Source organism: Cyprinodon variegatus, unplaced genomic scaffold (assembly GCF_000732505.1).
Source record: "Cyprinodon variegatus isolate N-32 unplaced genomic scaffold, C_variegatus-1.0 Scaffold22, whole genome shotgun sequence".
Lineage (NCBI taxonomy): Eukaryota > Metazoa > Chordata > Actinopteri > Cyprinodontiformes > Cyprinodontidae > Cyprinodon > Cyprinodon variegatus.
Window position 1 is genome coordinate 2238131 of NW_015150475.1, and position 27234 is coordinate 2265364.

Sequence of the window (27234 nt, forward strand, 5' to 3'; positions counted from 1 at the left end):
ATTTGCAACACTTTGGATGCACAATTTTGCAAATCTATGTACTATTTGTAGACTAAAATAACCAAATCAAACCAGCAAAGTAGGACTGCAGATTCTTAAAAAACACATCATTATTGATAATCAAAAATCTTTTCATGAAGAATAGCTTACTAGCTGCACAGTTTTCCATGTGATGTGTACTAGGAAGTGACTTTGCTTTGCAAAATATGTATGAATATATATAGATATATATCTATATATAGATATATATCAAATCTAAATAAAAATACAACAAGCTCTCTGTTTGCTTAATGAAATATATTTTTACAATTCTATGACAGTTGCAAAAGAAGAATCAAATCACCATTCATTTTTATACAAACATTTTACAGTGATCAAAATACTGTAGCTGTTCTGTTTTTTCACATGTTGGGTAAAAAATACTTCCTATTATTGAGACTCGCAAATAAGCAAAAATATTTATCAGGTACTTGCTTAATATCTCAAAAATATCATCCAATTTCATGTTTCTATTGGTTTCAAAAATGTTATAACTAGATGATTGGCTTAACTCTGTATGAAATGGAACAATTTTAGAACTTAAATGTACAACAAAAGAAAACATGCAGGTATTTATAAAAAGCAAATTGATCCAAGTGACTTTAGCGGAAAAAAAATGTAATACTATAAAAGTTGCAAAAGTATGGCTTTAAGTTAAGCCATACTTCAGGTCCCCAACATGGTAAACAAAAGCTTATAAATAAGACTACTGGGAAATTGTTTTATCCTTGTTTAAAGTTGAAATATATCTGCAAAAATATTAATCATAAATCTTTAAAACATGTTTACAAGCAGAATCAAAAGATGCAGTAATATTTTCTAGTTACTGTAACTTTAACAATAGAAGGGAATGTTCAGAAAATAAATAATATAAATATTTTTTTCTTATAAGGAATAAATTAAAATATCCTTTAAAATGAATACTTTTATGATCAAAAGGTTCTAGCAAATAATATTTTTAGTTCTTGTGCTGCTAGTTGCACTGATTCCGATCGTGAAGTGTAGCTGAAGCAGATATAAAGGCTAATAAATGGATTTTAAACATTAATCTTAGGCTTTTTAAGTCTTTTCAAGCCTCAACTTGTTTGGTAAAACAGCTTTTGTGCATTTTTCATTAAGTAACCTTATTCTGATTAGATTATCCAGATTGGATTTTGCCCTCAGAAAATTAGCAAAATAGATCCTCTGTCAATATAATTCCATATTTGTGTCATTCGCCTTATTCCCGGTTGTGTTGCTGTAGGATGGGTTCTGGGAATAGCATGTCAAGATGCCAAAGGTTTCAGTAAAGCAGGTTTTTTTGGCAGTGGATCAAAGGAACTGGTTTGCAGTTTAGACATTTTTTTTCTGTTCATGTTAATAATGGAAGGATATTTTGGTATAATTATCATGTAATAGTCATCCTCTTGGAAAAGAACATCAGCTATCATTTTAGATTCAGGAAAAGTTTAAATTATGTAGAACCCTTTATGGCTGGTATAAAGCTTTAGCTTTAATCTGCAATTTACCAGAGTTTAGTAAATTTTGGAATTACATAAAAAAGCTAATATGCAAGAAGACTTACTTTTTAACTTTCTGGCAGTAATGCAAAATATAAAAAACAAAGTGGGGTATTGTGCTTAATGAAGAAAAAGAAGCAACTGCATTCAATATTTTCACAACCATATTTAGCAGTGTCATAATTACCTGATACTGTTCAACCCTAAATATGTCTTTAGGTAATATCATATTACATGACTGCAACATTACCCAGGTCCTAAAACACAGGAGCAGCCAGCCATCTGTATTTCTCCTGACAGTGAAATGAAACCCAATCTGATGTGTGGTTTGAGGGTTTGCACAACTCACAAGCTGCTTTCAGCAAATTACGTATTTCTTGGCTTTCTTCAAAAATGCAAAACCAACCTTATTACTGCAAGTAATGACACGGCTTAAAACAGTTTTGGTTGTTCATGCCTTAGCAAGGTAACTATATATGCAAATATAAATAACTGCAAGCATTTTGGAAGAAGGGTATACTGAAATTATTATATTAGCCCTTTTAAGGTGTAAAACTGATGTTCCCATATGTTTTTTCATTGGTATTTGGTCAAAGCTAAATCACTTGTTTATATGTAGGCAGCATCATAGGGTGTACAATACTATATAGATAAGGTTTCCCTCCTTATCTGGGGTGTTTGTGTCCTGTTTCACTTTTTGAGCAAACTGCAACCTACAAGTTTAAGAAAGCTTGTTGTTTATCTGCAGCTAACATTAAAAATGATGAGTGTTTTTACACTGCTGGATTCTAAGGGAAATATTGTCTGCTTTCATTAGTCAGGAAACAACATAATGGCATTTTTCCACCATTATCAATATTCTACAAGAATAGAATCAGTCTCTTTTGCACCCAAAAGTAAAAAAAAAAAAAAAAAAAAAAAAAGTAAAGCATGTGTTGCTTCCATTCTCATGGTGGCATGTATTCTTATGTGGTCATTGCCTCTGACAACTCAAAGCTGGTCATGAGTAGATTGTGATAACCTCTCGCCCTCCTCCTCTAACCAACATCACTCTTTCCAAACCTTCTGTCAGCACTTCCAGAAACTCCATATCTGAGCAACAAATTAAGGAGTTTAAACCAAAAGGATAGGATTTCCACACATTTTGTTCTTATTGAAGCCTCAGGTGGTTTTGCTGATTGAAATCACAAAGGATACAGTTTTCATCTCCATCTGTATTGCGTGGTGGGCCTGGCATGTTAAGCAGCACTAATCGAGCATCGTGAGACCTGTTAACTATTACTTCGTTAAGCTTCACAGCTGTATGCATTCGGCGTACATTGGACTGATCCCTGAGAAGCAGCGAGGGGGAGATTTATTAGTGCAACAATAAAACTGGTGAGATAATTAAATTCAGGAAAAAAAAACAACACCATAAAAAAGAAAAAAGTGCAATGAGTTGTCAGTAAATGCCTGAGATGTTTGTAAATAGAAATTGCTTACGGTTTGAGGCTCATGAGTTCTCGGAAGTTCTCAGGAGCATTGTTTCTGTTTCGCCTTTCAGCCTCGCACTTCTCTTTAGTCCACGTCATCTGGACCTTCTCTGGAGGAAGCTCCATCACATCCTCCTCCTCGTCCGAGTACAGACTGCCCATACGCACCAATGAATGTCTGTCTTTAACCAGCTGGGCCTGGAAGTGCCATGGGAACATTATAAATATAAATTTGAACTAAATTGTAGAAGTCTATCTCTTCCTCTTTCAGATCTTCTCCCAACATACCTCTCTTTGTCTTTCTGCACTGGATAGCCTCATTTGCCGTAACATCTGGGATCTCTGCTCCATCATTAGTGTTCTCTCATAAGTGTAAGCTGAGATGTCACTGTCATGCTGTAATCCCATTTTAAAAACATAAGATTGTAAAAATTATATTAGAAACAATTATATATAATTAGAATTATATAGAATTATATGTAGCAAAACTTTTATATGCCTTGAATTTCTTTTCATATTTTTCCTTATAGCGTTTTTAATGTTTTTTTTTTTTTTGAAGTAACTGAAATGGAAGTGAAGCAATTCAAAGTTTTATACTTTTTTTTTTTTTATAATTGCTGAACTAGCTCGCACAACAAACAACAAACTTCAGAAAAATCTAAAGCAGGGCTGAATAATGTAAAAAAAATAAATCCATCAACAAAAATGGAGGAAAAATGTAACAGCGTTAAACATGCAGATCTGGTGAAGAGATAAGAGAATCGCTTGGAAAAGAAACTTCTAGGAATCTTCACATATCCAGTGTTCAGTTGGAAGAATGCATTGTGCACTCAAATATTCTGTTAGGACCCCTCAGTTAAAGTCTAGACCTAAATCCAAAGAAAACTATCTGGTTTGTCTTTAGATCTGTTTTCAGTCTGACAAAGCCTTAATTAAGAAGAATGATCAAACCTTCAGTTTCTGTACAGTATGTGGTAAACATCCTTCAAAAGACTCTCAGCCATAAATAGAAAATAATTTAAGAATTACAATCTGAGCTTCAGACTGGTCAGATTTGTATTTAACGATAATTTCTAAAGTCAGTTTTCTACGTATACACCTAACATCTGTATGCCATTCTGTTGTTGTCTATCACATAAAATAAAATAAATATAGATTGCTTATTGTGATATGAAAAAAAATTTATGAATCTGTATGAACAAGGCATTTTCAAGGCATTGCCTCTTACATTGATAGATTCAAGATGTAGATGGGACCCGTCTGTTTTCTACAACTGCTTTCAGATATATTGCAACATGTACCCAGCAGGATGACATTTGCATATTTTAGTAATCTTACTTTATTGATGTGCTCCTTTTTTAATCTTGCTGAGAAAAACTACTATAGTTCTCGTATCATGCATATGCTGTTCTGTTTCATTTCAGTTACTATGCCAAGAATGTCTAAAGTGCTGTTTTCCTTATCAGTAAATGTTTTTAATTTGGCTGCATTTGACCACAAATGAGTTGGTGTGAAGAGCCCTCACCATCTCCACCACCTCAACCTCCGCCTCTATTCGCAGCTGATATAAGAATGTGGCCAGATCTTTCTTCATCTGAATGCTGTTGTCATCCATCTGGGCGACGGTGAAGATGCGCATCTTACATTTTCTCCACACCTAAAATCAAATGCCATATCAGCACAGTGTCTTATCAGTGCATTGAATAAGTGTTTTATGCACATAAATAACTAGTAAAATTGGAAATCAATGCAAGTAGTAATCTCTGTTTATTGACCTTGTGCTGTTTGAGCAAGAAAGGAAGCAGCATCAGCATTCCTCCATCGTGGACAATCCACCACACATCAATGTTCCCATCTGTGAAGCGTTCGTGGTTGCTTGGATAAAATGATACATTTTTGGGGACCATCAGGGCCAGGTGGGCAGCTGTTGTGCAGCGGACTGTGTCTGGAGCAGAGAAGACAACAAACTGGATGTGCAATTTAAATATGTCATTACCATTACTGCATACAGGGCAGCATATTCTCTGCCATGTCCGACCCCATAGAGAAGTTTATCATTAAATGGCAAAGATGCATCATAGTTGGTGTTGTAGAAATCAGGAATGGTTTACTGGCTGGAAACCGTGGGAATCTGCCCTAGACATGTTTTCGATTTTATTCAATCTTGTTTTCATTGGCTTTGTGGTGAACACATGTATTTATTTTACTCTTAGTTGACCAATCTTTATGATAATATAAGAATAAAAAAATTTAATTGTTTTTGATGACTTTTTATTAAAAAAATATACATTATACATAAATAAAGTGTTCCTTCCCATTGTTGACTCTGTCAAACCTAAACAAGCTCCAGCTAAACACCCCACCAAATTGTGTATAACAAATGGAAAAAAAAGTCCACTGGGAATTTATAACAGCATTTAATATAGCCTAGAGGACCCAGGAGGAGGAATTAGAGCAAATATTTTTTTTCTTTGTTTATAGTCTTTTACGTTCCCAAGATTTGATAATACATTGTTTGCGTCATAAGACCCCAGTAGACCACAACGTAAATGAACAGCAGGTATAGCAACTGATAAAGGAAAAACAGTGAACTCCAGTTTCAATTGTCAAATTGTGGGAAAACTCTTACTGATAAAAGTCTTCCAGGCTCGAGGGTCTTCACTTTGCCTCCAGCCATAGGGCCATCCCATTACAACAGTGTTGTGTTTCATCCCACCCAGACCGCAGGACTGAATCAGATGAGCAACGCCTTCCCGTACTTTAGAGGCCACAACAACTTGGCAGAAACCTTTGACGCGCTCAATCTCCATCATGTTCTTTATGGCCTAGAAAGAGTGTTGCACCCAGATAAAATATTTACTTATCCTACACATTATAATTGATAGCTCAAGATCGTATCTAATCTTGCAAATTTTGTAATGTATACTTATTAAAACTTGCAGAAACTATCACAAAAAATAATTTAAGGTCGCTTATGATTTACATTAATCTATATACCTTATCCTAAGTAAAATGGCTTAATAAAGAACAAATGGTCTAATATGTGCAGGCTGCAAAATAATTGCCATAGGCAAAATAATAAACAAGAAAAAACTATATTAAAAAAAAGTCATATAAAAGTAGACTGTAAACTGCAATTATTTGCACCATTCCTAAAGAGCTGCAATGTATAAACTAGATCACTAAACATATTTCTTTCGCTTTAACTGTACCTGTTCAGCCGCTTGCATTTCACCATAGCTGTCCAGGAAGTTGCCCTGGATCACCGAGCCAACAATGGTCAGTCCCTTACCCGCCTTAAGTTGTGAGGCAAAGGTGAGCATTCGTGGATATTTCACATGAAGGTCTTCATCTAGCTTTAACAGCACCAACAACTGAGGCCTGGAAAGTAGAAATGACAAATAGTTAGATCTAATGAAAGACAGGGTTTTTTTCTAACTACCGATGATACAACTTACAACCACAATTCCCAGAAAAAAACAGTTACAAATGATTACTCTAGTGCCGACTTTCAGTAGGAAAGTATTATAGGCCTGGGCTCATTTGTTCATCTCTTTCTTAACTTGAACAGATGAAAGTAATCTCGCCCAATAGCATAGTTAAAGAATGTCTAATCTCTGCTCAATAGTGTATTTATTCAGCGTACCAAAATACTTGAATCCCTCCACTCAACGGGGCTGGAATTTGGAGGGAAGGCCATTTGGCTAGCTTTGGGCCTGAAGGGGAACTTTTAAACCACTACTACTGTAGATGTAAACAATCGAGGTTCAGAGAGGAAAAAAAAGCCTGCATAGTTTTTCTTTCTCCATTCACTTAACTTGGTGATTGTCCCCTGTCTATTTGGTTTAGCAAATGCTTAAGACTTACCAGTTTATCGACTTTTTACTTTTCCCAGCTTTCAAGCACGCAAAAAGCAAGCCAGTTATGTTACTGGTTGAGGAAAACTGACTCTGTGAGGTGTCGGGCACATGGCACGTTTACTCATTGAAACAGTTTTGTAAAAATAGTTTTTTTTACAGCATGCCCCATATATTTTGCATAGAGAATGACTCGAGCTCTGTGTGGTTCCAGTAAGTTAATTTCACTAAACTTGCACTTTCTATTCATCTATACCTGCTCAAGGTACATCTGCACCAGAACCACATTCCCGTACCTGCACTCAAACACTCATGCATTCATACATTGACAAACATCAGTAACCAACTGTGAATAATTGCTTGCTCTGATACTACTACATGTTGATGCCAGTACATCAACGTGTGGTAGGAGGTTTATCAGGTTATTTTAAGTGCAGGATGTGTCCAATGTGTTTTAAAAGTCAGATGCTATTCAAATGTGCCTCTCAATTCTCAATAACACTTATTCACATTTTCAATATATATAGACAAGCAAAATAAAACTACAATATAGCTTGTGTCAGAGGTTAGTCATGAGAACTATCTGATACTCATGTTCCCCCTAAAAGTGAAAACAGGCTGAGCAACCTTTTTCATTTTAAAACATAGACAAAGAAATAAATATGCATTAATGCTGTTTATTGTTATACCTCCAGTTCTTGGTGTGAGGAGGTCCAGCTTCTAGCCTCAATAAGGCATAACGTGCAGCACTTAGAGACAGTCCTCTTATTCCATCTCCCCATTCCTTTTCTGCCCTAATTAAAGAAATTATAAAAATACAGAAAGGGTCATTATTTTTTTGATGGGCATACTTGAGTTATACAGTCAAACAGAAAGAAACACATGTTCTAACAAAAAACAAAGCTGAAATCAATGTATTAGAAGAGAATCATTGTAGCGGAACATCAAGTTAATACATACCCTTGGTATTCAATGTATTTGTAGATCATTCCTGCAATACCCATGGCCGCTATGGCATAGTACCAAGAGGATATGAACATCAGAGCGAGACACATACTCATGCCAAGGAATGATAAAGCCCTGCCAGTGTGATGCATATTTGGTTACAAATTTAGTAAGAACACCAGAGGGAAGAAAACAGCAACACAATGGTATTAACCCAAAGTTATAGTTTTTCATGGGTTTCATTTACAGAAGGAAATATGTGTCACAAAGAGAAAAACATGATCAAATCTACTAACCAATGGTAATATTTAAACCTCGGCCTCCAGTTGGGTGTCCGTAGGAGGGTTTGTACAGCGCAAGCTAAGTTTACAAAGAGGTAGCACATCAAGAAGAACCTGTTGAAAAATAAAATCTGATCAAAATGAAACATCTAGAGTAGGAAATGTACTGGTGATTCTTAATAAATTAGAAAACATCTGGAAGGTATTTAGCAATGACCATATGGGGTCAACCCTTAAATGATCATTGCTTTCAAGACAAGTGTCAAGACAAAAGTCTACTTTATGCTCGCATACATATGTCACAACAAAAATAGAACATGACAGCATTGTAATATTAGAATTTTCTATTATTGTTCATTTTGATCAAATTATCAAAATTAAATAAAACATTTGATGATGTTCTTATTTATTAAGATGTTTAAGGTTAACAGAAAAATATAGTTCATGACTGGCCTTTTTTTTTTTTCTAAATGTCAGTATGTAATATGATATGTTGTGTATGATATGTCCTTACATTGACAAAATAGGAGCAACCATATCTAGTGAGGCAATAAGTATCCCGAGCTCAGCTATGAGGCCAGTTAGCAGCAGAGCCCATGTTGGCTCTCCATTAGCCTTTCCATGACCGAATACCTGGGGAAAAAAATCCACAATATGTTGTGCAGCAATGCAAATGATTTCCCGCTTGCTTCTTTACCATATTTAAATACACTTTCAGATAACCTTTTCCCAATGCAAATATGTGTACACAACACTCGGAAGACATAGGCTTTGGGTTTTTTAAGCAGAAAGTCAAATAGAAAGTAACTAATTTCCTTACCCTCAGAAAGGGAATAATGTTGTCCTTGGCAATAGCTTGTAAAAGCCGTGGAGCTCCAGTTAGGGACTGCAGGCCTGCACCAACAGTAGAGAAGAAGGAGCCAATGACTATAACCCATGGAGATGGCCAGGAGAGAGTACCAACAACAAGGTTCTGTTGAACAGCAATTCCAAATCTGCAATAAAGTTGCCGTTGCACATGATTAGCAATATTGATCAAGTAAACATTCGCACAAATGGCTACATCCTTAATTGTAAGCAGTTATTCAAGGAAATAAGCTTACTTGTCTCTCAGGACCACACCCTCTATGCAGGACCCAAACAGGACCACAGAACTTAAATCTAGAAAGTGTGGTCAAGGAGGTTTCTCATAAGTTGGCAAATACTGTACATGTACTGAAATAGCTATAATAAAAAGTGCCTTTTTATAGTATCTTTAAGGTACAAAATTGATTATCTATCAAAAAGAAAGGATACAAACAAGGGAAGTAGTCGTTATGGCTAAAATTGTTCCAACAGGAATGGACTTCTGAGCATCCTTGAGATCACCAGATCTGTTAGAGCCTGCCATGATACCTGTCAAAAGAGAACAACCCATTTTATTTTGTTGCTGTTATTGATGTAACATTATGCCCCCTACTGGCTGATTCCAACACTCATGTTTCTACTCATTGAAAACATAATAAAGGATTTCATAATAAATCATTTCTAGCCATTTTTTTTCCAGTTATAACATATGTGATGTAGTGTAAACACCATAATTGTTTCTAACCTGTGGCAGATGGCAAGAAGATGCCCACCAAAAGCGTAAAGGATGTAGCAATGTCTGCTGAGACATAGTTGATGAAGTTCTCTACGGGACTGTGGGCATCCACTGACTGCCACCCTGCTTTTTCTAAGATCTCGCCTTTCTGCAGGTAGGTGCTCCAAAGGTTTTCTATCACAACAAAAATATACATTAAAATAGGCTCATATGAGATCAACATAAAATAAGTTGATAGGTGCTTTCATACAAGAAGAATTAAATAACAAATAGATGAAAGTAATATGTTATAATTCAACAATACATTAATATAAACACTTAATTTAGTTATATTTATATTGTAGTTTTAAGTATATAAACTTTCCTGTAAACATGATTTACAACACAAAAAAATCAAAAACTAATAAGAAAATGGTGTAAAAGCTTGCAAATTAGTAAGAAATAATAAAAAACTAATAAAAAATGAAAGGCATGTCAAAACTAATACATTAAACATTTTAAAGGTGACATTTATTAGAATATCGATCAAGGAAAAGTAAGGCTTTAACAAAAAGGTATATTTTAACTTTAGTTTTAGAAAAACCTTAAACGGCAACATTTTGGGTGACTGGCAGAAAACTAAAGGCTTTGCCACCAGTTTTGGACCAGAAAATAATCTCAGTAATTAAGATCTTGACATCCTTAGTCCAGAGCTGCATGTTGCCTTAAAGCAAGATCCTTGGTTTGGTTCCCAGCCCAGGGTCTTTCTACATGGAGTTTGCATGTTCTCCTGTTTATGTGTGGGTTCTCTCCGGGGACTCTGGTTTCTTCCAGCAGTCCAAAAGCAGCTTAACTGGTGTCTCTAAATTGCTCTTGTGTATGTGTGTGTGTGTTTCTGTATGGTTGTATGTATTTGACCTCTAATTGCATTTTTTTTAACCAAAAACAACACTAAAACGGAAAAAACGAAGCTGTTAACACAAATGCTGCAGTCATTAACATTCAGCAAAAATCACACCAGAACGGTCTAGACTTCATCTCCTATAAACAAGCTTGTAACAATTCTTTAAAGGTGTTTTTGTTAGTTTATACATGTAGCTGCATATCATCAGTGAATTGAGAAAACAGTGAAAATGTTAAAGTTAGATTTACCTCTGATAATTCCACTGCCCAGTCCAGGAATACCCTCTATCTCTGTAACATTATTCTGGACAAAGTATTCATCACATTGAGTACTGCTCAGGTTCCCACCACCACAGAACCGATTCCACAGCTGAGTTGGCACTGTGGTGTTCCCCTGTATCACAGATTTAGCACATGGATCTAAGGCATCCCTCACCAAAGTCCTGTTGCCCAACATGCATATCCTGCAGCAATAAAACACATAAAGGGTAATCAGTTACAGATGTGAAAGGCTAAAAGAAAAAAAAAAAAAAAACAGAAAAACATTGATGCAAAAATACCTACAGTAAATGTTCTTACTAATGCATGGTGTTAAGCTAAAGGAGGACAAAAATGCATGCATAACTTTTCTTATTACAAATCAGTTCTACATCAATTTCCCAAGCCTCCTCCTCAGAGACATGTTTATTTTTGGAACACTTACGGAAATTTCGGCGGATGAGTCAAAGATTTGATTCCCCCAGCATAGATGGAAACAATTGAGATAATAACACAGGCCAGGAAAAGGGAAGCCAACTTGTTGACATATTTGACTCCCACGAAGACCACCACAGCCATCAGGCTGAGGCAGAGAGTGCCGTACACCCGCATGTTGTTCAGCAAGGCACTGTCACGACCAAGGTGATCAGCAGAGTGAAAAATAGCCGCTTGAGGGACCATATATTTCTGAAGACAAAAATAAAAAAAAACAAGGTTTTTCAATATGTTATCACAAAAATCCTTTTAGATTTCCATATGTTTTTATTGGCACACGTTCCTCATCTTTACACTGTTGTTCGTTTGCACACCTGTTTGTTGTTAAAGCCAGATGAAGTCAATCACTTAGTCAAAGCTATTAAGAAATTAAGACAGCGACTATATATTTTCCCAAATTAAACAGACAGAGATACAGATGCAGTGTTAGACTCTTTTTAACTACTCTGGACCACATTATCCCTAAGAATTACAATGAAAAATAATCTAATCAGGTTGAAGCAATTATTTTTTATCAAAATCTTTCATCTTGAATCAGCAAATCTTTTAACATCACATTCAAAAGTAATACAGAAAGGCTAGTCTATACATGCATTTCGTCTAGGCCTTATTCTTACCCATTATATATTATTATTATTTTTTTTTTAATCCAGAAATCTGATAGCATTTAGCAGAAGAAATAATTTTTTTCCAATGTAACTTCTTGGCAGTAACTTGCAGAAAATCCAAGAATGTATTTATCTCCTTATGAAAAAGCTTTTAGTGACCAAAACCACTTGTATCTTATACTGTATATCATGTAGTTATAGATGATGGCAGTAAACAACTCTCTAGCCACATATTCAATTTTGTGGAGAGGTTTTAAAAGTAGAAACGGAAGCAATTTCCATTTTGGATATGCTTCGAACAAATACCCATCTGGTAAAGGGCTTCTTTAAGGGAAATTTGATCAAAATAACCCCCGGTTCTAAGCCATTCCCTTTATCTTGTTGTTGACTAAGATACTTTGCCATCTACACATATTATTTTAATAGTTTTTTCTTCATATTAACCTTATTTCTTGTTCTCTAAATGCTATCAGGGAACTTAGCTGCCATGTTGTCCTTTGAACTTAATTTTCTTTTACTGATACTATAAAGTATGTTTTTATTCATGAGAATACATTCTGAACATTCTCTATCAGAAATAATGCTACCGAAAATGTATGTCTAAAATATAATACCACATATGGTCATCTTTATGTAGTGTAATCTTGAAGAAACAATAACAGAATGTTTTAATCATATCTTCGAATGAAAAATTTGTAAAAAAAAAATTATAGGAATGAATGATATTTTAACCAACTAACCAAGAAGATTTCAATGGCTCCAAGGATGTACATAGCAGAGGCAAAGGTGGTGCCCAAGTAGAAGCACAGCCCCACAGCTCCTCCAAACTCAGGGCCAAGTGAGCGGGAGATCATGAAATACGCTCCTCCAGCTAAGAAAGAGAAGAACAGCTGTCACACATTAAACATAGTTTGAAGTTTTCAAATGTTGCTTATTAGTTAGGGCACAAGATATGCTGTACTCCCACCATAAAGGAAATAGATTGAGAATGGCTGCCTTCAGTGTTTTACCTGGAACAACACCGTTAGTTGCTATAGCACTCATTGATATGGCTGTTAGCATCGTCTGTAAAGGAAAGGAGAAATTATTATATTAGAGCATATTTTTACATACTTTGTTGCAATTACAATTCACAATAGTTTTCTAAAGCAGATGCATAATTTTAGGACTCTGTTTTTCTTTGCACGCTTACTAGTTTAAAATACTCTCATATCTGTGATGTTATGATATCTGATGATGTGATAAAAACAATTTGTTCATTATACCACTAGTTCTTTATAGGGGCAATAAGCAATAACTCTTTATTTTAGATAGCAAAAATAGTGATGTGAAAAACTAAAACTATGATGGGATGTCATCCAGTATTTCTCTGAGTTGTTTTTTTGCCTTATTTTTCCAAACCAGGCCCCACCCTAAGTGCATATACAGCCATGTAATTAGCTGTCACTCATGGTTTAAACCCTCCCTGATCAGAGAGAGCACTGTATTATAGGAGAAAAATGGCTGAGAGCGCAAGACATTTTCTTGCCAACACCACTATAAAATGAGTTACTTAATCCTTCACTAAACCTGTTCCTCCAAAAGGTAAATCTGATTTGCTGTACCCTTTACCCCAAAGGCTGAAAAGGGGAAGGGAGTGGGGTTACAGCTGGAGTGGAGTTACAAAGAGGCGTCGCTTGAAAATCATCTTGTTTTGGTTTATAAACAGTGCTTAACGGCCCGCCTAGAGTTGAATTTTTGCTTATTGCTTCTTTGATTCTGTTAAAATAACAGGATAGTTTTTTTTTCATGACACTGATTCTATTAGACCCTTTGTATTTTAACCTATGTTTAAAATAAAATTTAAAAAAGTGAAATAATGAAGCTATTTAAGTAACTTAGCATGACATGCACTGTAAGGAGGCATATTTAATGTCGCAAACTAGTAAACCTAATTAAACATCAAGGGCAATAAAACACACTTTATTATAAGTTATTACCTTTGATCAGGCAGCGCAAAATATTATATAAAGACCACTGAAAACATTTCTTCCCCTAGGCCGTGTCTCTGATGAACAATCAAAGGGCCTAACTAGTCGACAATAGTCATGTTTGCACCAATTTATTATTGTCTTTCCCTTTTTAACAACACTGTACATATAAATTGATATTTATTTAAAAGCAAGCTTTTATTTCCCACAAAATTCATATTGTGTCTAAGCTGCCTGTCAGCAAAATGGAACCAACGGCATGTTTCTTAGGCATTAAAGATAATTGTCTTTCTGAATAATTGCTATACTTTTTTAATATTATGATTTTTATTCAATAGTTTTAGAGTAAAAGACAACTTTTATTACTACTACCATGTGGACAGAATGCATGTTTATACTAACACATGAGCAGCACATGAGGACAATCAGAATGGACTGTATGATGCCGGCCATCCCCACAATCCAGGTTAGTCGAAGGAAGAGAATGACCCCAAAGATGTTCTGGAGGCACGGCAGGTAGACGCCCATCAGAGTACCCATGTTGGGAGACTAGCAGGGAGACAGAGGGAGGGTAGGGTGTGATGGAGTGTTGAGCATGACATTTCAGGAAACAAGCGGTGATCATTAATATTGATTGATGTACTTTTTAAAGGTCATTCAATCATGTTATCAGCACTTACCATGTTTTTAGGTCTTACATGGACCTAGTCTAACAACAGGCTGCCCTGTTTCAAAAGCAATCTATCAACAAGCCTTAATAACTAAGATGAGAAAGCACAGAATAAGCCAACAGCACGGTATAGTGTTTCCTAGCCAAAAAGGACTGCCTGTACACACAATGCAAAACTAAAACTGACTTTCTAACTGACCTTGGGGGTTTTTCTGAGTGAGGCCTCAGCACTTTCTTCTTCCTCATGCTCCTTTGCACCCTGCGTGATACTGGTGTAGTTGACCAGTCGGCTAAGCAGAGAGGAAACCTTCGGCCGGATGTCAAGCTCCTCCTGAAAAAGGAAATTATCTGAAGTAGATTTGAGTTTATCACATAAAGAATGAAATACAGTAAAATGAGCTGACCTCAAATAGAGCCAGGTTTCTATCATAGTAGTCATTCTTTCTGCCAGTGGAATCAGCGCTGCTAAGGAAAGGGCTGTCTTCTTTATGATTCCCATGTCCTGTTAGAGGATATGATAAAGGTGAAACATTATGCAGAATTTTTTAGTCCAATGTTTAAAGGTATGATCTCTCTGCTTTTTTCTCAAAGTAGCTTTATCTAGTCTGTTCCTGTTTGGCTGTAACACCTTCATGGAGAAAAATATCAGCTGTGCTGCTACCATTAAACCATTTGTTTAAAGATGATGGAGCTTGGCCTGTTTTTCAGTGTAGTCCTGTTTCTCTGACTGTGACAAACTGTATGTGCTCCTCTGACATGGTAGCTGGCGGAGAGCCTGTCTGCCTGGCTGTGTGTTTCCTGGGCGGGGCCGCCTGTGTAGCTGGTTGAGGGTTGTGTTTTGTATCTCTGCTTCCTTTTCAATGTCTGCCTCTATCTCCTTGAACCCCAGTCGGACTCTGCAGATGGCCGCTCACACTGAGCCTGGTTGTGCTGGAGGTTTCTTCCTGTCAAAAGGAATTTTTCCTCTCCACTGTTGCTACAAGCATGCTTGGTGTGAAGGATTTTCTTTGAGTTAATGACTCGATGCAATCAACTGGTTTACCTTAGATAGAAAACTTTGAACCTATTTGAATGTATGATCTGGTTGAATCGCCCCGTAAAGTGCCTTAAGATTATGTAAATGTTAATTGGATTACGATTATGTAAATTGGAGCTATATAAATAAACTGAGTTGAATTGAACATTTGGAGTAGAAAAAAATAATTTCTTTAAAGAAAATAAAAATGCAATTCGAGATCAATTTTGGCATCTAGCGTGCAACAAGTAAAACTGAACAAAAGTTAATCAGTATTTTAAAAGCAGCATAAGTAGTCATAGGTTGGCGTACTACATAGAAGAAAAGGTACTTTGACATTTCAAGCCAAAGGAGAGAATCGCCTGTTATGGGTCTACAAAAATTAAATCAATCAAAACATTTACATATTTACCACTTCTGCATTTGTTAAAACCAAAAGTTTCACATTTTAACCACAGTTGTACTATGTACTTTTGCCTTGCATGCTAAAAGACATATGTCTTTAAATTGTCTTCTTTGTTTTTATCCTAAAGTAGACAACCAATTAAAAGAAAATAAATTTTGCAATTTTGCTTTGAAAAGATGAGTTGGGGAACAAAAAAGAAAGACTTAGCTACTTTGTTTCTTAATCTAAAAGAATTGCAAAAGACAATGAATATTCACATAATGGTCTGTTACTGGTAAAAGATGTATTTAGAAAACAATGGCATTACTATGATAAATTCAAAGAGAAAGAATAAACTGAAAAAAAACATTATGCTTGGTTAGTAATTAAAATGGAACGCAACTTTTTTAACGTTCATTTTTTCCAGCTTTTAACTGTCACTGGCGAATGTAATTGAAAGATCTTAACAATGTCCATTAAGCAGAAACACAATTCACATGGTGAAATGGGAAAAAAGACCAATAGCATTACACGCCAACAAGCAAAGTCCAGGTGATAAACAGTCAACTAATTAGATTTCACTTTCATTTATTTTTCTTTCTGAGGAAAGAATCAAACAGAGATAAGCACCACTGCTGGGCCAATTATTGTACACAAAGCAGTACGACAAACTTGAACCTCACACAGTCACACTCTCAAGCATGCACGAACCTCATTACCAAGAAATTACCTAACCCCGAGTTATTAGAGCATGTAAACTTTAACAGGCTGTGTCTTGAAGCCTAAAATAATTCTGCGACTGAAAGCTGGCCCACTTACCATGGGGACATAAAACAGAAAAAGTATTCTCTACTGAGCTGCATGACCTTCAAGGTAGGTCCTCACTCACCTGAGCTCTGAATCTCACTGCTGCCAGTAATGCTGTTGGTAAGCATAGTTAGGTGCTGTGAGTAGAGTGTAAGAGAGCACCCTGTGCTCTAGCCAGTGGAGCAGTCGATTCCTATCCAGGACACCCGGTCACCCATGATATAAACTCATTCATGGGCCTGATATAACACATGTTGTACAGACAAGGGGGGTTAGAGATGCAGTCTGATTCACATTAATGGCCAGGCACAGAAACACTTAATTATTAGTGTATTATTACTTTGTTCTTTACACCATGACTGAAAGATTTCTTCCAAATGTTTGTCTGTCGTTTGTGTGTGTGTGTGTGTGTGTGTGTAGGCAGTTTTAAAAAACAGCTGTGTCCCTCTATGCTGTGTTCTTCTCTTCTGAGACTGGCATAGACTGTACTTTGCTTAAAAAGTTAGTTAACTTTATTAATTTTTGTTATTTTTCATAGTAGCTTTGGATGTATACCTGTGGGCTTTTTAATTGATTTGTTGTTAGCGTAAAAAAATGTCCCCACGCTGAGACAAAAAAAATAAAAATATCTAAAAGAATGGCAATTTTATGTAAAGATAAGGTACTTTTTGTTTGCATAAAATAAAGATAGATTTTTCTCCTTACAACACATTACTAAATTTCTGATTATACTCTTAACATATGCATGCAGACAGTAGCAGGTACACAAACATAGGGACTGTTAAAATGTCATTGCAGTAACCCCAAATGTCGGGTTATGGTCCTTGCTCCTGTGACCTAGAGTCTATAAACAGACATTCTCAGACATGCACTGACTAACCACCAAAGAGATCAGGCTAAACAATGTTGCATCAGCATAATCTATCAGGCAGTTTCTTCAGAATCTAATGTCTGTCAAATGAAATCAAAGTAGACCTGCTCTTATCTGTGAGAACAAACCAGATTTTCTGGCCTATCCAAGTCAAGCTCCATTTTGCCAGGCAGTGAATGAAGAGCCTACACCAGGCCCTTCGGATCCTTTTTACAAAATAAAATGCTGTAGCCTCCTTCTGTTTAACCACACCTGATTTGGGGGTGATTTAAGTGTTGTCCCATTGGTTCCCTTATTGTTTAATTCATTAACACCTGAAAGCTGGCATTGATTAACATCTACTGCTTTACTGACCACAACAACATTTCAGAAGTTTAACTGACTTTTTTTGATAACTCCAGTCCAAAAAATGGTGGTGTAAGAAACACAGGAAAACTTAAGGAGCATCCTTCTCACATTGCTTCTAGAATTCTGCAGGGGGGAGATATTCTCACTGATGCAAGGCTGGCAGGCAAACTGAGGATGGCTGAGGACAAACCTCTCAAGTTTCTTCATCAGATGTGATGTCAGTGCTTCAATAACTTGGATCCTGCTCATGTGGTCTCCCAAAATACATTTTGGAAGAAAGAAAGTAAAAAATTTTGTCCAAAAAAAAAAAATTAAGTGCCATAGCCTGTTCAAGTAAAATCTAAAATAGAAGAACACACAGCACGTCTGAAAAATAGCTCAAATGAAAGGTACTGAACAAAAGGTACTGAAATAAACTGCCTACTTGTGAAGGACAAAAAGTCAAAATTCTGTCATTTGACCAGTTACAATGTTGCACTAAGCGCAAGTGCAAAATTGCACAGTAAATATAAAAGTACGCAATGTCAATGTTTAATGTAGGACTAAAATGCAAACACTTATTTATATCATTCATTCTCATAATACCAGGAAGGTTTAAGGACACATCAAACATTTTCATCACAGGTTGAGTTCCAGAGGTACTGAATATCTTACTTCTGCATAGATCTGCTTTGTAAAATATATATAAAAAATAGGACTTTTACTTTGTAGAGTACAGTATGTTTTGGTCTTATTCTAAAACATCATCATAGTTGAGAGTCATCTTTCAGGACTTCCTTAGTCCTGTCTTTTAAGGACTGGTTTATTTTCATTAGGAATCTAGGACCTACTTGTAGTGTATAATATTTTACTGCTATTATGCACAAAATCTGTACATTTACTAAAATCTAGAATCCATAAATTGAAAGGGCTTGAGAAGGCTATAACATAAAGAAAATATTCATATTTATCTCTTAGAGTTTCTCAAGATCCAATTTCTATTTTACATGAAGTGCATGGTACTGTCTACAAAGCACACGGTTATACTGCCATCTTGTGTAAATTTAATGTATTTCATATCAGAAAAGGAGCATCACCCTCCTGTTCAGAAACACGTGCAAATGAATAAAACATAAATTATAGGAAGAATAACCAATGGATAATATATTGCAGATCCTCTCTAGCTCTGCATTCTGTCCAGCCAGTTTTTCTTAAAAAAAAAAACGGTACTGTCCAATACTGAAAAACATGGTACGTGACTAGCCTTATGTTGTAGGGGCTAAGGAGAGAGCAGGGTTCTCAAGCTAATGACACACATTACTGGTCTAATTGGAAATATTAAATGGCCTGTAAAGAGCATAAGAGTCATGCTGTGTGCACAGAGCAGTCAGTTCTACTCAACGTGTGCCTACTGTACATGTTTTTCAACATGAGCACAAAATATTTAACAACCCCATCAAGGAGATCAAACAGTAGCACATTTGCAGAATTGTCTCTACAGAGGTAGGACTTAATCACTATTTAGTTTTAAGTTTGCACGTATACTGGCTTCTTAGGTGAGGATTTCAAGATCTCACAAAAAAAATACTTGTTCACCAGTTGAAAGCATCGAAAGCCATTTACTATCAGTGCTTTAAGGATAAAAGAAAATAATATTAGCCTTAAAAGCATTACAAAAATTTTACTCCAACCATTTGGGTGTGCTTCTAAAGAAGGAGAAAAGTTTGGGGTTTTAACAGGTTCAACATATTTCTCTTGCTGCTTTTGGTTATAATCAGTCCTACATACAAAGATATTAATACCAAGTACAGATATTAAATTACATCTAGTTAAGCATTTGTTTAAAAAGGTAAAACGAACAAAAAAAAAAAAAAGAATATACAAACAACTATCTAAATTCATCTTAGAGAAAATCTTTGCTAAACTTTCTTACTATGGAGCATTTATTTCTTTTTAACAAAAATGGATAAAATGCAAAAGCCCAGAACAGTGTGTTGAAGGACAAAGCTAACCCACTATTATTAAATAGGGTCTGCAAATACATAAGCTGACATTTTTTACTTCATCTAAGGGTTGCTGATGCAAATTTTCTTTAGACTGCTTTTATGTGAACAAATGTTATATTCATTTGCTATAATTAGTATCTGAATGATGGCTATAGTTGGTTAATGATAAGGGATAAGACAGATTGACCATTATGTGAATTATAATTAACAAAGAAATAGGTATTGCCACATTTGAGTTTGAATTCACTATAAAGTCCCATTAAGCTTCAGGGCTGTGCCTAAAGGCTAAGAAATGTTGGTTCTGTATTGCCTGTTAAGGGAAAACTTGTCCAATTAATTAAATCAATTCTCCTCATAATAATCATGAAAAAAACAACACACAACTTAGATAGAAATGCCCTGCAAAGGAAAAAGCTGTTTGAGCACATTACTATTATAAACCCATCATGCTTTGCTCTTGATTTTTGCTTTCTTACCCTGTAGCAAAAAAAGAAAAGAAAAAAGTTTTAACAGTGCACTGGTATTAGCTGTAATCACTGTTTCATGCAGTGTAAAACCTAAGCTGAACAGAGGAACGTTAACCCGCTGGGCCAAGCAAATCATATCAGCTTTGATGTGCTCTAATGATGATAAAGGAATGGCAGCTCCATCTTACCACCTCAGGCGGTGAAGGTAGGCAGGAAGCATGGCACTCTAGCATAGACTTCTAAAAAGACTAAATTAACCAAATACGGATGTCAATCTCTGTAAATCTAACAGAAAAAACAAACTGTAGCCCGTTCACTAAGATGCAAACTTAGGAAGTTGTTTGTGATTTAAAATATTTAGCTTGATTTAAACTCTATTTGTCAATGTTACTATACCCCACCTTAAATGTGCCTTTGTTTATATGAACTTTTTTAGACTTAGACTAACTTTATTGCCATCTTGTATACATAGAGTGTATACAAAACGAAATTTTGATGCATACAGCTTTCAAGAGTGAAATGAACGTTGCCATTTATAAAGTGCAGCAGTGATCAAAATTTAAACAGTGTAGGAGAAAAGGAAAAAACAGTTTAAGGTCATGGTGCAAAAGGCATTGATAAGGAAAGGTTCAGTGTAGTGCTAATAAATAAATATGGTGTGAAATGCAGTAGAACATTTAGGGATAATGAAAAATAAAATCAGCGATATTGGTAGTGCAAATATGATGTTTACAAGTGTGATGCCGCGTCCGATTAGGCTAAATGATCTGAGCAGAAATTAGGCAGAAGTCTGATTCTAGAAAATAACCCTTAGCAAGTTCAAAATCTCATCCAAACGTTATTGAAAATACAACTACAGTGGCAGAAACCTAAAAAAAATCTGGTTTTGAAAGATTAAATGGTGGTGAAAGAAAAAAATATGTTTTAGAATAATAACCTCAATAATATAAATTTCTAATCATAGCTATAGATTATGGATTAAAGGATATTATCCATTGAAGCACCCAGAAGGTGCTTTAATACACTTTCACCATCTCTATTTTTCCATGATGGAAACAAGTTCTTCACATATTCCTGCTTCTTGTAAGATCAGCAACAATCATCACCTTTCAACTGAGTTTTTTTTTTTTTAGATCATACCACAAGCTCTCTGCCTGTCTATTATCGACCTCCTAAAACACCCAAGAACAGAAATCCCAATATTTCTGCAGATGACATGACTGTGACTTGTACTTGAGTTTGAGGTGCACATTGTGAAAGGGAACTTTAAGTACCCTGAGGTGCTTTGCTGCTGCAAACCCCCTTCTTTAGTCTCACAAAAAGTTGTCTATTTTCAGGCAGTCAATAACTCATGCATTAGTGGGGGCCTTTGTCACCTTATGTTTCTTGAAATGCAAGAATAATTGTGTTAAAAGCATGGGAGAAATCAATAAACATCATTCTCGAATCAGCTGTATCCAGATGAAAAGAAGTACAGGTTAACTCATGCTCTACTGAGCTTTACTGTGTAAGTAGATTTTTTAATTTCTCCCAAGGTATGTGAATAGAGTTATGAAAATATCTCCTCTATCATAGTACAGGGACATAAGAAGAATGCATCCTAACTGTAATAAATCTGTTCATAATTTTCAGCTAGCCATGCATGGATTTTATTTAGACTGTTGTAGGAAATTGGAGTAGACTGCCTTGCATTAGTATCAACTGTCATGTTCTTAGAGCTGATGATTGGCTTAATTATTTATTTCATTACCCTGTCTAACTTTGCCCGGTTTCCAATCACTGCTCATCTGATCCACATGCTCATGCCTCTATTTAAGGGGCTTGCTCCCAATCATCAAGGCCATTAGATTTGTTCTCTCTAGTCAGTGGTGAGAGTGTTTTTAGTCTTCCTTAGTGTTTTTGATTACCTGATCCTGATCTGTTCTGCCTCTCAACCTGTTCCTCTTCTAATCTGGTTGCCTAACTTAGGTTGGAACTCCTGAATGTTTCCAGGGCTGCGGCATTTTGGACACTGTGGCCAGCGCCCGTTGGATCTTGGTAGCAGCCCACCGGCTGAATCCTACCTTGTTCTCTGGGCGTAGACTGAACTCAAAAACCAAAGGTTTTAACATTAGTATGTCCTAGCCGCTGCTACTCCAATCCGTAAAAAAAAAAAATGCTTTTTGAGTTATCCCACTGTCTGTCTGGCCTTGAATACTGGGTCATCTGTTCTGGATCCTGACATCAGCATCACTCCAATCACACATTATCATTTATCTTTTCGGGATGAGTAGGTGATAGAAGCTTGAATGGTGCCACAGTAGTTAGAAGTTGGTTTAGCGCTGGGCTCTGAATGGACTTTATGGATGCAGGGGTTCACTTCTTGTGCATCACTTTCTACAACAATCCAAAAACTTTAGTTAAATAAATTGGTCTTAGTAGACAGCGGTGGAAAATAATAATTTACATGTTTCTAAGAAACCATTGTCTTAGGTTTTCTTTTTAAGAAGTTTATAAAAGCTGCACTTTCACTTGTACTTAGATTATGACAATTTAGGTATTTTACTTAGTTAAATATGAAACCACATTCATTACAGGGGTGAAAACATATAAAGATATAGATAAAATAAATAAACCTTGGAAGAAATGGCAGCGATATGTCGGCTGGCTGGGTTTCACAGTATTGCCAATATTATAGAGGTATAGCAATCAGATGTTACTGGAACTAGAAACCCAACATCACTTGATCACCAAGTGAAATAAAGAAAATAATGAAACAATTTGCCATGCTGAAAAGACCAGTTTAGCTTAGAGCACAAAGAGGAAAAAGCTTTAGAATGCAATGTAAACTACATTTGCTTTAGAGGTAAAGTTGTCTACATTTAATAGCTTGGTATTAAGTTATTTGAGATAATATATGTATTTGGGGGAATTTTAATTTATGGAGATGCTCTTTTAATTAAAATGGTTTGAGAACAATATAATTTTTCTTCCTCTTAAAATGCCCAAAAGAGATTTTCTTGTGCTCATGAGAAAGTACCTACTGTAAGTTTCTGTTTTGCTAGAATTGTGACAGACTTTCTGCTTTAATTTAAGTAAAATCCTAAACTTGTACTCTAGTTGTGTTGGAAAATACATATGTTCTTTAAAGAAAATGCACTTTAAATTGAGTACATACTTTTTGTACTCTTTTTGACTAAATTACCAATATTTGTTAGTATGTGATGTTCATGGTTGTTTATTAAGTGTGTTTGGGGAACTATGAAGGTCTAACTTGTCTCTCACCCAGTTCCTGATGGAGATATGCAGCAGCCCCACTGGACCCTGCTTGCATGGATAGGTTTAGGCAATAAATGGATGTGACAAACATAAACTATTGCCAAACTTATTGCCTTAAAAAATACAAGTGACCCAGATTTATATTTAGCCTTTTTGAGTAAAAACTATGTTAAAGATAACCGCAAACACTCCAATCTAAGGTCATTTGGATCGTCGTACAAATTTAATACGTCTTATCCCTCTGTCTACCTCAAACCATCTTCTAATTTCCCTTTAATTTCTGCCACAGCTCCATCAAGAAAATCACATAAAAACTGGACATTTTTCACTTCAGTTACTAGTAAACGAAAAGTATTATTTAAATTAGGAATTAGCTCGATTTTTGCATCATATGCAATATTAGAGTTCGAAAACATGTTAATGCTTAGAAATATTTAAATAATAGTATGTATTCACAATAAAAAACAAACAAAAATAAAGCATTTTAATCACTTTAAAGTTGTTTCTGAATATTATTTACAAACCAAGTGCCCGAATGATGCAAGCACAAGAAAATACTTCTAGGAAAAATATGCTCTCATCAACTTTGAATCACCTGATTCACCTTTCATACAATACACACAATTTGGAGTGATTTAGTGCCACTGGTTGCTCTTTGGATGCAAGCAGATTTTTCTCCAGCAGGATGGTATACTTTGTTTAGACATTGTTTAAGGTGAGCAATGTGAGGCGTAGTGTGAGCTGCATACATGCAGTACTGTACCTTTTGACTAATGTTGATTAATTCCTGCACTGACATGAAGTTATAGTCCATTTTCTTACACTGTAGGTGTATGAGTTATCACAACGTTCATAAACAGTATGGTTAAGTTATACCACCCCCCCTCTTTTGTCTTGGTGTCACTTTATGCTTCAGAACTCTGCAATCTAAGCTTACATCTGCAGATAAACAATTTGCGCATGTTCTTAAAATATTGTATTTATTTTGATGTTTTTTCTGCTTTAATTATACGAGCTGCTTAGGATTATATCAAGAAAAGTGTTTTAGTTAAGTCAGTTACTGTAAACCCTCATCTACCACTTTTTAATCATATTTAAACATTAGATTTCATTTACTACCACAATGTTGCAGAAGCTCTGCTGTTTGGGTCATTTCAGATTTTTAATGAAAGGGAGATATTTATCTCCAAATGTAGCTTGACTGATTCATTATTCTGTTTCAAAATTGGAAATATTTCATATCTTTTAGCCCCAAAACATGGTGCCTAAAATGTATGTTATTTATGTTATACATATAAGGATATCTTAATAATATTTATTAAAACTATAATATTTTTAAATGTTTAAATATTTTAATTTCTTGGATAAGATGATATTGTATGCTTTTGAGTCCAAACTTCCTTCTAGATTAATTTAAAAGGCCTAAAACTACTAAAGTACAACATTATTAAACAGAAGTGCTCTTAATTTACACTAAATGCGGAAAAAAGTTTATACAGCATAAAAAGACAAGCTCTGTAAATCTTTATGCCTCTGTGTGCTCTACTTTCTGCATATGACATGGCAGCAGGAAAAACTAGAAGAAAAGCAAACAGTTTCAATGCTATTTAGGTGCATGCAGTTCAGCAGTGGAATAACCACAATGTTGGTCCTGCCCTGTGCTCACAGAGCTGAGTTCAGAGACTGCAACAGACTAGGGACTGTGTCACTTGCTCCATGCATCACACCCCAAACAGCGACTCATAGCATCTGATCTGGTCAGGCCAACTATCCCCATTAGGCGTTTGAGCAGTATGTTCCGATGCTGTAAGTTATTTTTAACAATCTGATATTGTTCCCACCCTTATTTCTTCCACACATTTTGGAAAAATTAAGAAGTAAATAAGTAAGTATGTAATTGCCTACAACTGCTCTACATGCACTTCCCAAACACTAGTTTTATTTATGTTGACATCTATATAGACATCTTATAGAATGCTGAATTCAAACAATAGAAAAACATGCTTTAAAAATATCCATTATTCCAACTGTTTTTAATATTTAAAGATACAAAATAAGTGCTCTTTTCTCCTGCCCATTATTCAGATTCTTTGATCCTTCTTCTCTATTTTCAGACTTTACTCGCTATAGATACGTCATGCTTTTAGGTATTAGTAGTTTCTAAAAACGTTGCCTTTCATTGGGGCAAAAGATCCATCATATCAGGTTTGCCTACATAGGTGTGGTGTGTTACAGGGTTCTGCACAGACAGATAGACACTTGTCTATCTCTGTACTAATAGAGGGTGATTTTGCTGTGTTGGGCGGCTTTGGTGCATTCCAGGAATACACAAGCCAACAGCTGAAGCAACAAGACCTGGAATACTTTGTTTTTACTATTAAAGTTCCAGTTAAGCCAGGTTTTGATTACAAACAAAACTTAAGTTTTCTTTAAAACTGACCTATTCACATGTTTAAAAACCTACAGATTAAGAAACAGACTAGTTTTGTGTCTTTTGTTAGCTCTGGTCCTTTTCATGTTTTCTGTGTTAAACCACATACACAATGTTACTTAAACTGTATGCTACCTGTCAGTGAGAGGAATTGTGTTCAGCCCATCCTTGGGGTAACTGGGATCCTTATTTAAAAGCCACGCCTTTGTGAGTCTTTTACCAGGGAGAGGGAACAAAAACAAAGTGTGGTTTCTCTTTGCGGGCCCACATAAACAGACGCTGCTTTTACAAAAAAAAAAAAAAACATGCCCAGAAACTATCTTCTCCATTCAAATTTCATTGTCTTCTTTCTGTTGTTGTAACCGTGCATTATGGCCCGGCTCTTTGTGTGTCAACTCAAGTGAATGACAGCTAAAACATGCCGAGGTAGGGACGCAAGAAGGGAGAAAGCAGTCAGTCTTTTATTGTGAAAGTGCTGGCACAAAGAAAGACCCATCTTTTGTGCAAAGATCTAGGCTACTTGAGGCCCACCCCCGCTGTGTGTTTTTCCCTAAAAGCTCTCACCACTTTTATTGTTTTCCCTTTGTTTCTAAACCGATTTACAATTATATTTAAAAATCCAAGAAGAAAACGTATGTAAGTTTGCCTAAATTAAGCTGTGAGAACATCTGCTTGTTTTAGAAATGCATTGTATCGTCATAAACTATTGCCATGGTAACCATTCAACCAGATGTTCACAAAGCTCCCACACAAGACCTAACTTGCTTTTTGCAGTTATTTAGGCAAGTAAGAAAATATCAAAAGCTGTAAAGTCCCCTTATCCCGTAGCTAATTTTCCATCTAGGTCAAAAACAAGCAGTAAAAGTTCCTAGACTTACCATCAGCACCATCTTGATGGTCAGGACAGTCCTGTCCAGTGTCCCTGTAATCAACCCAGTTTATCCCTTCTAAACTATCATAGTTGGGCTCAGCCTGATCCTTTACTGGCACTACTGTGAAGTGAGGCATTTTTGATCCCTCTTCTTTGAATCCCTGGCCAAACTCAGCTTAGAAGGCTAACTGTTAGCCTGCCACAGTTCAACTCCCACTAACAACATTCCACTACACTG

The 27234-nt window shown here is 35.8% G+C and overlaps 1 protein-coding gene across 1 annotated transcript; it reads right to left on the reverse strand.

Moving 5' to 3' along the window:
• Window positions 1-284: 284 nt before the first annotated feature.
• LOC107095515 (solute carrier family 12 member 4-like) lies at window positions 285-27234 on the reverse strand. Its single transcript, XM_015391651.1, has 24 exons — window positions 27004-27234; window positions 14963-15060; window positions 14758-14889; window positions 14291-14437; window positions 12929-12983; window positions 12659-12789; window positions 11261-11502; window positions 10807-11021; window positions 9685-9849; window positions 9390-9488; window positions 9197-9254; window positions 8914-9088; window positions 8608-8726; window positions 8109-8207; window positions 7828-7947; window positions 7557-7661; window positions 6223-6391; window positions 5640-5835; window positions 4786-4955; window positions 4536-4667; window positions 3299-3406; window positions 3021-3208; window positions 2736-2869; window positions 285-2630 (listed from the first exon to the last, which is right to left on the reverse strand). Exons 1-24 carry the CDS (start codon window positions 27131-27133, stop codon window positions 2539-2541), a joined length of 3279 nt encoding a protein of 1092 aa, XP_015247137.1. The 5' UTR covers window positions 27134-27234; the 3' UTR covers window positions 285-2538.